This window comes from Bombyx mori, chromosome 19 (genome assembly GCF_030269925.1).
Source record: "Bombyx mori chromosome 19, ASM3026992v2".
Classification (NCBI taxonomy): domain Eukaryota; kingdom Metazoa; phylum Arthropoda; class Insecta; order Lepidoptera; family Bombycidae; genus Bombyx; species Bombyx mori.
In genome coordinates this window covers 4,826,838-4,842,456 of record NC_085125.1, presented here as the reverse complement: position 1 = coordinate 4,842,456, position 15,619 = coordinate 4,826,838, and the positions used below count along the sequence as shown (strand labels likewise).

The 15,619-nt window shown below is 36.3% G+C and overlaps 1 protein-coding gene across 12 annotated transcripts in view; it reads right to left on the bottom strand.

Moving 5' to 3' along the window:
• Window positions 1-15,306, bottom strand: part of LOC101746168 (protein disabled) — a 33,676-nt gene extending 18,370 nt beyond the window's left edge. The window contains exons 1-7 of one of the 12 annotated variants that reach the window (XM_062673936.1): window positions 15,031-15,306; window positions 7,335-7,423; window positions 6,894-7,029; window positions 5,434-5,648; window positions 3,129-3,272; window positions 2,460-2,609; window positions 182-367 (exon numbers count right to left, since the gene is read on the bottom strand). In XM_062673936.1, the coding sequence (XP_062529920.1) occupies window positions 182-367; window positions 2,460-2,609; window positions 3,129-3,272; window positions 5,434-5,648; window positions 6,894-6,933 (735 nt within the window). In that variant the 5' untranslated portion in view covers window positions 6,934-7,029; window positions 7,335-7,423; window positions 15,031-15,306. The other 11 variants (XM_062673942.1, XM_062673941.1, XM_062673937.1 and 8 more) reach the window with 11 other exon arrangements.
• Window positions 15,307-15,619: the final 313 nt, after the last annotated feature.

Below are 15,619 nucleotides of genomic sequence, written 5' to 3'. Positions count from 1 at the left end.
TGCTATATCAATATTTTCGTTTCGTCTTCAACTGTTCATATTATATACAGCCATTGGGAGACCAACAAGACGGACTATAAGGCGGAGCTCTGAACTTTTGCTAGACTATAGTTTTTATTTTTTTATTATCGCCTGTTGTGTTCGAGAAACTTCCCCCGTGTACATTAGTCCCCAGTCTCACTTGCGAGGTTACTATGAAGGAATCTCCGAACGGGTCGGTGGACGGCGTTAGGCCTTCTACTTGTGTTAGACCTCTTCTTAACGAACTCAGTTCTTGTTCTAAGTCCACTAGTTCAGCGACACCACCTTCGGCACCTGATTCGGTTGTCTTCGAACCGGTCGTGTTGGCATCTCCCGATGAATTCGTCTGGAAATGCAATTTGAGCAAAATGAAGCTATAAAATGTTTGAAACAACGTAAATAAATATATGGAAATTTGAAAAGTTTTTTAAAATTTATTTGATTGTTCATTTTCCATATTTTCGCGTATCGTTCTACAGTTTGAGTGGTTTTAGTGCTTCCATATTACTGTGTCGACAGATAAGCTCATAATTCAGTGGTTACCGAAGTCCTATAGACACCACAGTGAATGCCGCGATCTATATTGAGACACAAGGGAGACGTCTCAAATGTATGATAGCTCTCTCAGACTAGGACACATTATTGTTTGATGGAACTCGAACCTCATATCTCAAGGTATTTGGCGAAGTTCACGTTTGTATAGACTCCGATAAGCACTAAAAACCAAGTGAATTGCGTGCTCTTCCGCCAATCTACACAGAATAAGGCTACAAAAAAACTAGGTCTTTTTGACAGCATCTTATAAACCTCCGATATACTCATTATGAATAAGACCGTAAGTGTTTACACATACCTATTTGGTAAGTTATTATTGTTTTCCTTTTATAGGAACGATTCTTTCACGCTCTGTATAACCTATTGTATTATTATAAATTGCCCAAGATTAAACAAAAAAAAAACCTGATTTGTAATGTTGTGTCCTTAGCGAATCACAGAATACATAAAACGATCCACAGATATACAAATTAATATTAAACAGCAATAAAATGATAACTGCTATCATTGAACACAAGCTCATTATGGAAATCAAAATGCGAAATGACTCTGTCGTACACTGGCACTGACCCAAATAGCTGTGGACTTTATACGAACAAATACATATAATTTTCTTATTCTCTAAATATTCTGTATTTCTGAGTAGGTTTTAGCCCTATAACTAATCAGTTTTATGTAGAGAATAAAAAGAGCGTTTCCATTTTGTTGAACGTCGGTATGAACAAAATATTCTCTTAAATTCAAACTACCCGCATTTACGACTAATCCCACAAGCAGCTATTTCTTGGGAATTAAACAAATTTTGCAATAGGTAGTATAAATGACGACATAATTTCGTATTTATGAATTATAATTGTCGAAATAAAATTATAATTTTCGTTTTCTAAGTCGCTGTGTTTCATTTCATAAAAATGATCGAGATGTGTCTTTCGCCGATCTAGGTTACGCGATTCTACAATTTCATAAATAATTATAGTCACCGTTTTAAGAGTCAGATCAAAGGTGTACTGCTTTTCTTTTAAAGGCACAAATGAGTAGAGCGGCTACTGAACCTGTAGCGATTACCCGGGCCCGTGCATTATGGCTACAACCATTCATTTCAAGAATATTATTTCCGGAATACATGCCAGGTTTACGGCAGAAATAGAACCGTTGGATTGGCTCCGAGCCCCCCCGAGTTGACGGAAATACCGAAAAAGGGACTTAGGGCAAGATCTTTGGGAAAATAAAATGGGCTGCATTACGGGAAAGTGGTAAAGTATAAGTGGCACTTCCAAGTGGCCGAGTCGCTCTTATTATTAATCAACCCACTGAGTTTCACGCCGGATCTTCTCAGCGGATTGCTATTCCGATCCGGTGGTAGATTCAGCCAAGCATTGCTCTTGCTGGGGCCAGTACTAGCAAGTCCATCCAGATTGAAACCCGCGAGCTAACCTACCAAACCATTTGTAGTTGGAACAGCCCCTTAGTCTACCAACGATTAGGTAGGAAAAAAACCTTATGATTAAAGGCCGAGAAACTTCCTATGCCTCCAATGATCATCATCATATGATCCTCTGGCACCTAAGCTGGTCATTCAGTTGTTTTAATATTGAAAGAGCGGACACTTCAATTATGGAGATTTTATAAAATATTCTATAATGAACATGCGCAGCGACGAGTGAAATTGAACCATTCGCATTCAATTTGTTGCCATGCAAGTAGCCGTATAGAACTTGATGTATTTCTTTTCAAATTAACATCTGTTCCTCAATGTTTATGATGACAAATGACACACCGCCGGCTAGTCTATTAGGAAAAGCCTTAATCCACCGCTGTCTCGTTGTGAATTGGAAATTAGGCTTATGAGCGCCGCTGAAACAAGGACTAATTAGGTTACTCACTTTTGTAAGTTTCTCCGAAGCTGACGTACTCGTGTGCCTCGAAAGACTGCTGATGATCGTCTTAACTTCCAATTGCTGTTTTGCCATTTCGACTTCCTTCTTCTTCAGCTCGAACACTACTTGAAATAAATCCCTCATGGCTATCACAACCTGTTCGGAGGTGGTTTTACTGACTTTTATTATTATTTAGAATTTTTATATCATGCTGGTTTACAAAATACTGATTTAAGATAATACATTTAAAAAACGTAGACTGTAACGATATTTTTTAAGTAATCCGAAACTTTTCGTTCGAAGGTATTTTTGAATCAATGACTTCTATTAATATGTTTTGAGGTTGGTCTAAAATGGAGGGGCAAAAATAAATCCCTGGTTTATATTCGAGAATTTGTTGATTGTTGTGGTGGTAGGACGTATTGTGAGTCCGCACGGGTAGGTACCACCACCCTGCCTATTTCTGCCGTGAAACAGTAATGCGTTTCGGTTTGAAGGGTGGGACAGCCGTTGTACTGTAAAAACTGAGACCTAAGAACTTATATCTCAAGGTAGGTGGCGGCGTTTACCGGCATTTGCGTTGTGGATGTCTATGGGCTCCAGTAACTACTTAACACCAGGTTTGTCGTAAGTTCCTCCACCAAACTAAGCAATAAAAAAATTTAAAAAACTTACTTGACTAGCAGCTTTATCAGTCTTGATCCCGAAAAATCTATGTCCCGTGTCCGGTGAACCGAATATGTATCCAAACGCCCTTGAATCTGTCATGTCCTGAGCGATAAAGGATATCTTGTGCACTGGATGATGGTACAGAGAGTCCTGTAGAGAAAATTAAGATTCAATGGAAGTTTTTGTTTAAGACCTGTATGTAGCTATTGTCAAATTTGGATCAATGAAGGTAATATATACAAGAATAACATTATACCGTAGATTGGGGGGAATTGGGACGCTTTTAGGGTCCAATACCAGTAAAAATGAGATTAAAATGGTTCCGGCGGTTTAAATTTTCATATACGATGCATTATTAGACGTAGTTCATTGAAATATATACACAAAACTTAAAAAACTAACTTGACCTATACGTTGACCTTGACGTATAAGGGACAATAGTTTTTTTCGATAGGGGTGGCACTATTTAGTTGTTAGGTAGGTACTTACCTTTAGGTAATTAACTTTACAATATCTTTAATCAGTTACAAAACTGATGACTAAATTAATCTATTTAATATTCTTAAGCACTAAATAAAAGTCATTTTCTATTCAACAAATTTAAATCTCACAAAAGCGTTGTGACAACCAAGATTTGTCCCTATTCTACCCCTAGTACCTATTCCCCCTAAAACTACGGTATTGTTGGTGTTAGAGATAATACTCAGTCGCAACAAGTCCCATCTGTTCAATTTTGCGGTTAGTCGGTTTGAGTATTATTATATCCCAACGCACTATGAGTCAATGATAATGTCTAGAGTTGCAGCAAGAGCTCATGTCAAACGGGCCACTATATATTTCTGTTCCGGTATTTAAGAAGAAATCTTTTCATTAACCTAATATTGACTGATTTTGTATACAAAGAAGAAACAAGATCCTACGGGACATTAATGTTGTTGTATTTGTTAAAAACTCGCAAGACCGATGCTGCGAACTAAGCATTTTTAGTGGTCTTCTTAAATAAAACAGCGATTAGAAGAAATAAACATTTGTTGTATTTCAACTCTGTTAATAATCAATCTATCAATATAATCTAGACGATTTGGTAGAAGGAGATTATTGTGGTGAACTATTGAATGATTCCACAAGACATTTTTGTGTGTTGTCCATCGATTTGACGGGAATCCCTACATACAAATTTCACGATTTTAACTGTTTTTAATGAAATTGTCCGTTCATCGCATTACAATGTCGCTATATTTATTATTAAAACTATCAGCGTCTAAAGACTCTTATAGCTACGGCCTACAGGCCTTGGCCTAATGTAGTATAATAATATCTTATCGAGATAGATTTACGGTTGACTCTCGCTATGTATTTCTTGATGGCAATGATTCTGTGCTTTTCTACAATGCCATTTAGTATTCACACTATCCTTAGGGATCATCTTCACTCGTCTGCGACTACGGAGGGTTTAATGTTTCAGTTACTAGCTTTCTGTACTAAAGTAAATACATATATCATAATTATAGACCACTTGCGAACTATGACCCAATTAGGCCCTAAAATTGTTGTCCATTATATACGAATATTAGTATCGCATTGCTTAAATATTATAACAGCCGGATTCTTCCTATACTTATAATATATATACGTGAAGCAAAAACTTTGTATCCCTTTTTGACGAAAATTGCGCGGACGGAGAAGTATGAAATTTCCCACACTTATAGAGATTTAGAGGAGTGCAGAATCCTATTTTTTTTTTATTATTATGCATTAATAATACATTAAATCAATAAAAAAAACATTACACACACTACCATATGTATTTGACACACACTGTTGTTTACACATTGTTTATCTTTAATATTATTTGTCTATGGTGTGGGTGTTGGCGAAATCTGTAACTAGAACCATCATAATGTTCAAACTTATAATTACAATTAATTATAGTCGAATTTCGACTACTCCGGGACAACTAGTCATTACAAATTTACTGGTGGTAGGACCTCTTGTGAGTCCGCATGGGTAGTTAGTTACCACCACCCGCCTATTTCTGTCGTGAAGCAGTAATGCGTTTCGGTTTTAAGGGTGGGGCAGCCGTTGTAACTATACTGAGACCTTAGAACTTATATCTCAAGGTGAATGGTGCATTTACGTTGTAGATGTCTATGGGTTCCAGTAACCACTTAACACCAGGTGGGCTGTGAGCTCGTTCACACACCTAGGCAATAAAAAATATAAAAATAAAAAATACAAATTTAAGATCGGTCACATCATTACAAATGTAAGGTCGTTATCCCGTGTCGTGGAAATGGTTAATTTAACTTACGCCGGTTTTGTCGTCACGCAGGCGCAGTCCGTCTATGGCCACGTGAACTTGTATCCTCTGCTTGTGCTCGCCGGCGGCTCGGATCGCCATCTTTAGATCCGCCAGCGCTTCCTGGCACATTCTGTCGCCGCGGGCCTCAGGTACCTCCAGAACCCCGATGAGCTTCGCACGAAACGAAACCCCCTCGCCGAGGAACCGGCCAGGATCGTTCTTGTCTGTCGGAATTAATAAAACATTTTACTGGTGGTAGGACCTCTTGTGAGCCCGCGCGGGTAGGTACCACCGTCCTGCTTATTTCTGCCGTGAAGCAGTAATGCGTTTCGGTTTGAAGGGTGGGACAGCCGTTGTAACTATACCTGAGACCTTAGAACTTAAGTCTCAAGGTGGGTGGCGCATTTACGTTATAGATGTCTATGGGCTCCAGTAACCACTTAACACCAGGTGGGCTGTGAGCTCGTCCACCCATCTCAGTAATAAAAAAAAAAAAACTATCATCACCGACCTTGGCGCTACTGTCAAAGTCAGATGTTTTGCCCGGCAGGAACGGTTCACGTTATTGACAATAATACACGTTGCTAAACTATAAACGCGCCCAGTTAATTAATTATTTTGATTACGTTTCACAGTCACAAGCAATGATTTCAGCAAACTGTAAATTCACTCTTCTTTTTTTTTTAACACACACACACAAACACTTTTATTGGCCGCCAAATAAATTTATTTACCTTTATTCAAAAGAGTCTTTAGGTCTGTCTTCATTGATGATAGCGAGGGCATTCTTTTTTTTTCACATACAAACGCGACGCAAGTCGGTGCAAAACAAAAGCGGGCAACGTTGTCCTATTTTGGTCCCTACTTACCGTGTATCATTGCGACATTAATTGAACATCCTGTTTTTTTTTTATCAGGATTATTTGCGGCACAGAGCGCTAACTTCTATCCACGTTTGAACAATCGAATATGTTTTCCGTGGAGACGCTTTCAAGTTTAAGATATTTGAGGAATGCTGTTTTGAGTCATAGTTAGTCAGTTTACAATCATATCTGAGTTATTTACGAAAGAAACATGCTTTGTTAGAGATGTCAGTTGTTAGTTAACATACTCGGCTTTTATGCTACAGTTACTTCGAGTACTATAACAATCTCGAATTCTTTACTTCTTACGTATCTACCATACAAATTTATTTTCATATGAGAATCACTCAGGTTATGAGACAAATTATCTTTTCAATCATTACGTAATTATTTATTGTACTAACAAGGAAGCTCCTCGTCTGTCGCTAGTCTGTTCAACTTATTATTTCAGGGCATTATGTGTGTTCATATAGCAGTAGTGTTGCATCATGCCCTATAAATAAAAATAATAGATAAAGCGGTCACAAGACATAATGATAATCGTCGAACGGTAGTGTGGATGCACATGCTATGAAATATAGACGACAGATCTGTGTGAATACTCACCGAACTGACGCAGGAGGTGCTGGAAATGACACACCTGCATTATTTCCCCGGACAAAACCACAAATAATAAATTATGGTGTTACTGTTCCCCGATGCATCACCGCTCCGCATCCGGCGCGGCCCTTCAACACACCCTCTGTCCAAAATACCAGGGGTCACTAGTTATGACAGTGAGTGAAACTAGCACGATAGTAAGCTCGGGTGTTGCTACGTCGCTAGGATAGTTAGGTCAGGCGAGCCTAGCAGCCGATCCATGCATGTTACCATGTACGTGACGCAAAATATAACAAAGCTAGGTAAATACGATGCGATAACGTGACTCAATTCTTAATTAGCGCTATCAAACTATATTATTTTTTTGCATTAACGTAAATTAGAGTATTGAATTCGTAAACGAAAAAGCCGTAACGGTGTATAGTGTACACGTTTTTTAAGACTCACATTTGCACGGGCTGGTTTTCTTACGGAGGGTTTGCATTGGAAAGTCGGTCGGTAACTTGTGATTGAACATCGGAAGCTTTTGCTTATCACTGAAACGGAAATACACTATTGGAGTCCGCTACACTTCTACAGCTACATGTCGACGAAATGCAAGTTGAACTACGTGTTTTATTGATTTTTTTTCGTCGCCGTTAGCGGTACCTATGTATTTGTAATCGCGTTTCGGCTCGACGGCGGTGTAGTTCACATGACGATGATGCGATAATTCGGCTCGGGCTGAGCCAGGAATTAATAAAATAACAGAATATAATACTGCAGTGTACGGGACAGAATGTCCCCCGATCGGCAGACCACCACGCACTCACATAACGGCGCGCTGCGCCTGTGTGAGTAGCAAGGGGTGCGCGACGTGCACACATGCGCAACTCACAACCCCTAATCAATATTCGCTACCAGACTCTTGTTTCTTGCCACTTTTATATTGTAATTCCTTAATGACGTCTCAAGTGTTTGCTACAGCAATATTGAAGTTCCTAAATTACGTTAATTTGATACCCGCTGTGCAACTTTTACAATATCAGTTTTCCTTGTAATATTGAAATATTTATTTATAGGTATATATTCTTGGACCTACATCAAAGATGCGTAGCCGCACACCATTGATGGTACATCAAACAGACATCAAACAGAAAGAAGCAAAACGCGCGATTTCAAATAGCCGATATTTGTAATAAAAATCGATTATTTTTATATATTTACATTTATCCGTTTAATTATCATAAAATGTTTTTTTTTTTTATGGTTTTATTATGTTAACAACTTTGACAGTATGAAGTTGGCAAATTAGTTATTTTTATTCATCAACATTAACTTGTACATTGAAATGCGCTGTAGATCATTATGATAATATGAGTTTTTTTTATCAAAGGCGAATTACGTTACGTTTTTTTTTAATGCTCCTTGGGTGGACGAGATTACTGTCATGCTGGTGTTATCTGGTTGCCGGAGCCCATATACATCGACCTCGTAAATACCATCACCCACCTTGAGACATGAGTTGAGAGTTCTAATGCCCGTATCTTTAGACGTTTCGTAAAATAGTCCTCCACTCTTAACTCATCCGATGATGCTCAAGAATTCCCTCCAAACTTACTCGAGTTTGGTATTTTTAGTCGACCATTACAATATTCCTCAACTGTCCTCGAGTGAGGTAATAATGATGAAAATTTGATCAAGCTAGCATCAAACCTATAGAGTTCTGTAGTCTATGGTCATTGTTTAATGTCAAAGTCAAGCTGCCGCTGTCTGTTTGACACTAGATGAACTTGTTTGATGTTTTGGTTGCTGACACCCGTATCTTTAGTCGTTCACACGAGCACAACTCGACTCGACTCAACCTCCAACGTGCGTTTTGGTATGATTAGTCGTAAAAATAAACTCCACTCAAACGTCCTTGGAAAATTTTCCTAACCGGAGTGAAGTGATCGAACTGTCAAGTTAAGGTACGTCGCGACGTACCTTGAACGTTCCTCAAGGCTGGTTTTCTATCAATGACAAATAGTATGTGGACCGCAAATGGAAATATATGATATTGTTGTGCAATGGCCTGGATCTGTGCATAATTCGCGCATATTTTGATAATTTAATTTTGATAATATTTATTAATAAAGTAAATAGTTCGAGGTTAGACATTTGAAACTCTTTATTTTATTTACCTACATAAGAGACATATTTTGCTTACTACCTGATAAATAAAGTCAATGCGATTATAAGTTTTATTTGTATAATAATAAACTGCTGGTTGTGGAAAAGCACTTCAACAACACGATGCAACCAAAATCACACAAAAGCGGCGAATAAAAATACAAAGCCGGATCCGAAATCTAAAATAATATTAGGTTAGAAAATAAATAATACACTTTCAGATTTACCGCACGCACACATATTTACGAATAACTCAGCAACCAAAACATCAAACAAGTTCATCTAGTGTCAAACAGACAGCGGCAGCTTGACTTTGACATTAAACAATGACCATAGACTACAGAACTCTATAGGTTTGATGCTAGCTTGATCAAATCTTCATCATTATTACCTCACTCGAGGACAGTTGAGGAATATTGTAATGGTCGACTAAAAATACCAAACTCGAGTAAGTTTGGAGGGAATTCTTGAGCATCATCGGATGAGTTAAGAGTGGAGGACTATTTTACGAAACGTCTAAAGATACGGGCATTAGTCTCGGTGCTCCACCCTTCAGACCGAAACGGGTTACTGCTTCACGTCAGAAATAGGAGGGGCGGTGGTAGTTACAAGGGCTGGCTCAAAATACCACTACCACGAGTACGAGTACCATAATGTCACATAAATATTAGTGAAGACGTATATAAATGTATATCCAAAAATTTTTACAATATTTTTTTTTTCTGTTATGCTGCTGACGGTACCTAATGGTAATGGTGATTCGAAAATTAATTTGCATTTATTGCTCCGATAATGAGACGTTGTTTATATATTATTATATTATATTTAACCATTTATCTGAAGGTGCCTCAGAATTTTTTTTTCATTATGTGATGGTTCCAAAATCAATAAATCAAACTCATCATTTCGAGAAGCTGATTCGAGATGTGAACGGTGTCTTATCTCGGCCTATCTCGTTCTCTAGGCTATCGTGAAAACTAAGATTGTTTAGATTTCATAACGTCGTCACGACACAATCCTACGCAATTCCCTAACGATTTTTATGAATAGTAATATAACGGACAGAATGTGTAATAACATAATAATATTTAACATCAATTCAACAATAAGTAGTATATTTTATCACCTATAAATAAAAGATAGATTTATTTAAAGATAAATAAAACATACAAGATACATTAAACGGCCGTCTGGTGTAGTGGTAAGTGACATGGTCACTACACAAGGGGGTCGCGGGTTCGAATCCCGCCGAGGGAAGATATTTGTATGATAAATATAAATGTCTTTTCCAGGGTTATGGATGTCTATTAAATATATGTATGTGTATAATAAAAATCTTACATTTATATCCGTTATCTGGTACCTGTAACACAAGTTCTTTACGAACTTATCACGGGACCAGTTAACGTAGCGTGATTGTTAGTAAATATTTATTTATTTATTAAAAATATGCTTGCATAGGAGAACGGTTTTTACTTGTGACACTTTAATACAGTAATGCATGAGTAAACACACAAAATATACAGACGTAGGTATTCAGTCGTTGTTTGTTAGCGATTTTACTCTAGATCAGTGATTCTCAACCACTGTTCTGTGGCACTTTTGTGTGCCGCCAAATTTCAAAAGTGTGCCGCCAAATTTTGCGAATATATAATAATGTTAATATTATGAAATTATATCATTTTAAAAGAAAAATATTTTAAACATGAATATATATTTAAATCCAGAAAAAAAATTATAGTATATTATAGTTTATTACGTATATTAAAATTTTTTGATAAACTATTTATGCATTGTGTTGTAGTAAGTAAATAATTTTTATCTTTTTTTTTGTGTGCCGCCAAATTTTGAAATCGTTAAATATGTGCCGCAACAAAAAAAAGGTTGAGAATCACTGCTCTAGATTATGTGGAATGGAAACATACCGAATTGTAGTCTAAAATTAAAATATGTTTTAATTTGTTTTGTTCTTTATTACCTGCAAGCTGATTCTCGCGATGTTACCCGCGGTTATTGTCGTACCGCTAGTGACGCCGCGGTGCGAAGCTAGTTTAAAAAAAGTAGCCTAAGTTACTCCTTATGTCATCACCTATCATCGAAAGTCCCGTCAAAATCGGTCCAGCCGTTCCAGAGATTAGCCGGAAAACAGACAGACAAAATTAGAAAAAAAAAATTTTTTTGGTTTATGTACTGTGTATACATACTTACGCATTTAGTAGTAGTTAGACTTGAAGTCGTCGTGGCCTAACGGATAAGACCTCCGATGCATTCGTGCTGAGCGATGCACCGGTGTTCGAATCTCAGGCGGGTACCAATTTTTCTAATGAAATACGTACTCAACAAATGTTCACGATTGACTTCCACGGTGAAGGAATAACATCGTGTAATAAAAATCAAACCCGCAAAATTATAATTTGCGTAATTACTGGTGGTAGGACCTCTGGTGAGTCCGCGCGGGTGGATACCACCGCTCTGCCTATTTCTGCCGTGAAGCAGTAATGCGTTTCGGTTTGAAGGGTGGGGTAGCCGTTGTAACTAAAACATGAGACCTTAGAACTTATATCTCAAGGTGGGTGACGCATTTACGTTGTAGATGTCTATGGGCTCCAGTAACCACTTAACACCAGGTGGGCTGTGAGCTCGTCCACACATCTAAGCAATAAATAAAAAAAAAAAATTAGTAAAAAGTGGTTATTTTATTATTAGACACAGACACTTCAATTTTATTTATTTGTATAGATACCGTTATTATTTTAAAGAATCAACAAATGTGACATTACTACAATTCTTTATCGTTTTTATAGAAAATAGAGAAGACGAAGAAAGTAGTGACCGAATATATTTGCCATTTCTACACGCAACGACCAAGTTTTGCTTGCCTATTTAATTTTAGAAACAAAATTCTTATTTGCGATTAAAAATTAATGACATGCTATAATTGCTTGACCGATCTAAATAATAATTACATAATGAACTTAATAAGTTCTAATCTCGTAATCACAAACAAACTCTTCGAATTTTGTTTGTTTTTAATAATGGATTTAATTATTATATTTTTCATCTTTTTTTTTATTACTAGCATAGGCGGACAGACGGTTCGACCCACGCGATGTTGAGCGTCACCGGGTATCCAAAGACATAAAATGAATGATATGAAACGTCGGCGCCTACGTCTAAACCTAAGGTCGAAATTACAATCACTTCAGGCATTACGGCCAAGGTCTTCTTCTTCTTAAAAAAAAAAAGTAGAACGGTGGGAGCAACCCGTGCTGACAGGTGTGCCACAGGGAAAGCAACATAATAGGTACATCAAGAATTATAACAGTTGAGGTTGCCAATTTATGGAACAAAATTTTTGAGTGACATATTACATACATAATAGATTGGGGTAAAAGTTTCTTCGCATTTTTTTAAGAAAATTCGCAATATTTTTTTAATATAGTTTATTTACATTTAACTAAAGTACGTAGGTAACATTTTGTTCGATAACTTTTGCTATCTTGTAGGCAGGGACATGATCCCATTGCTATAGAAATTTTGGCGCTTCTGATCAAAATACCGCGACAATTGGTTTTGGCAGTCCTCTCGTGATGTTAACCTGACACTGCCTAAAGAATTCTGAAGAGACCGAAACAGGAGAAAAACCTGAAGGTGCAAGGTCAGGACTATACGGCGGATGCATTAAGACCACCCAGCCAAGTTCTCTTAATTTTTGCTGAGTGGCTAAACATGTGTGAGGCCTAGCGTTATCATGATGAAAAACCATACTCCTTCTGTTGATTAATTCCGGCCGCTTTCTCTCAACTTCTTGCTTTAATCTCATAAGTTGTTCACAGTGGAACCAGAATCGATGGTCCTGCCTGGTGGTAACAGCTCATAATGATAACGCTTCCAATCCCACCACACACACAGCATCACCTTGTTGCGAGTTAACCCGTCTTCGCCACAGTCTGTGAAGCCTGACCGGCCTTTGACCACGACCTCTTTCGCACGTTCTTGTCGTACGTGATCCACTTTTCATCCCGTTATTAGCTTCTTCAAAAATGGTTCCGTTTCATTACGTCGTAATAAAGAATGACATATGAGTACACGGTTCATTAGGTTTCTTTCAGGGCGCTTGTGAGGTACACAAATATCGAGCTTTTTTGTGTACCCATTTTTTTTCAAATGTGCCAAAACTGTTTTGAGGTCAATTCCCAGTTCTTCAGCTACGTCGTACCTATTGATAAGCCGATCTTGCTCCACTTTTTCAAAAATGGCAATTTATTATAGCAACAGGGCGACCAGAGCGACGTGCATTTTTGACATCAAAATTTCCGGATTGAAAACGCTTAAGTCAAATTTGTGCTACTCTCACAGACACTGCACTAGGTCCATAAACATCGCAAATTTTTTTCGCGGCTTGCGTTGCATTTTTACCTTTTTTGTAGTAAAATTTTAAAATGTATTGAATTTCTCCATTAGATTCACTCATCTTGACAGTACGAAAAATAAATAAAAATCACACATTTTCCCGTTATGAATTTGGAATTATCTTCTTTAAAATTTAAACTTTTAATGATACTAAAACCAGCCAGATACAAATAGTATAGCCAATGAGATTTTATTACAAGTTCATATATACTATAATGTGAAAATACTTTTTCCCCAAAATTATTATAATAGTTCTAGAAGGTAGGTAGTATAAGATAGTAAATGTCTGTGTGACCTATGTAGAATCTATATCTAATCTAATTATTCATCTTTTTAGTTATTTTCCTTAATGTTTGTTTTGGTTTCTTACATTCAGTGACATCAGTTCTATTGTAAACATAACAGTTGTTATCTCCCATAACAGCTGAGAAATTAGTAATAGTATAATGTAATGTTTTCATTAGTTTAAAGAAATAATTATGTTAATAAAATTTAGTTTTAAGTTCCTATATTTAGTTTAATATGACTGTATGATAGTTATCAGCGTGAAATGAATATATTTGTTTAAAAGCCTCCATTCTACCTGTATCTGCAACAAAGTAGACATATTCAACCTGGAAGAGCAGGCTAATGAATGCAATTCTCAAGGTGTGAGGAAACATTCAGGTTCTAATGTTTATGAGATTTTGCAACACTTTTTACTGTCTACTGTGTTGTTCATCCTTCTACACAATAAAAATACAATCCATAACATTCTGCTTTATAGATTTGGGTCGCTTTAATAATTTATTTTCAGTTAGTTAACACACAAAGATATTGTTTGCTTTCTAGTGAAGCTAAAATAAGCAGAAGAGGCCTTATAAAATTTATTAAAAATGTGTTAGAGAGATAGTAGATAAGCAGATAAATCTACATGACTGTTATCAAATAGGAAAAGAAACTTATTCAAATCTTTAGATAAATTAGTATTTTATTGTTTTTGAGAAGAGCAAATAAACATGACTGATAAATATAGACAGAGATTTTAAACAGTATGGTCTTTTGTATAATTAGTTTAAAATGTATGGTATGGTAGTCACCCTACTATTAAAATAAAAAGCATGAAAGTTTTTCTGCAGAACTTAGCAATAATATTATAGAACCTATCTGTACAATAATTAGAAGGCACAAAAAAATGTAGTTTGCGGGTTTTAGTGAAATTAACAGAATTACCTTTACTCCAAATGGGAAACAAACAGCAGTACAATAAGACAAACAAGTTGTATTAAAAAAATCCATAATCATAGAACGCAATGTAAGTTTAAAAAAAAACGACATTTGGGTATTAAATAAATATTGAAAATTTCTATTAAGTGGCTTAAAAAAAATTTATCAGCGCTTCTTTTTGTTTCGAAATAATTATTTCAGCTGTGTCATGTTTAACATCTGGCATCCTTGACTTCTCTAAGTTCAATAATAAAACCGGTTTTACATCTACAACCTAATTTAATGTGTAAACAAATACAATTCATAATTATTATAAACAAATCAATTTTTTTTGAGGAATAAGTTTGTTTTACATTCGATATTGAAAACTTACCTCTATTTACAGACATTTACACAGGTTTCTGAACTAAATACACCATAAAGATTCTTTTTGACAATCAAAACAAACACATCTTCGAGTTTTTTGAATTATAATTGTTTCTTCTAACACAGATGAAGAGAAATTAATAAAGTTTTTAATGCATTCTATAGATTTAAATTATCGCAGTTACATTTCGTTCCTAGGCAATGGTACACATGTGTAGATTTAATAGATTATGAACTTTTATCAAGATGAACTTTTAGAAAGATTTAAGATTTTTTGGTCTGTCAATTGCTGTCAATGTCATTTCCAGTGCTTGATTCTTTTTTTTAAAAGAAAAATATAAGAATTTGTCGTGGCTCAAAGAATAAGACAGCCGGTGTACTCATATCAAGGGATGCGACTAGTATATTCAAATCTCTCGAGCTCTTATTGCTTTATCTCAAGAAATAAATACTTGTTATGTGTCAACTACTCCAGGATCCGTTCATAATACGCAATTACATGATATAATCTCTATAGGCTGCAATAAATAACTCAACTTCTACACACCTGTGTACAATAATACGAGGCTAACGATTATACCAAACAGTCTAAACTA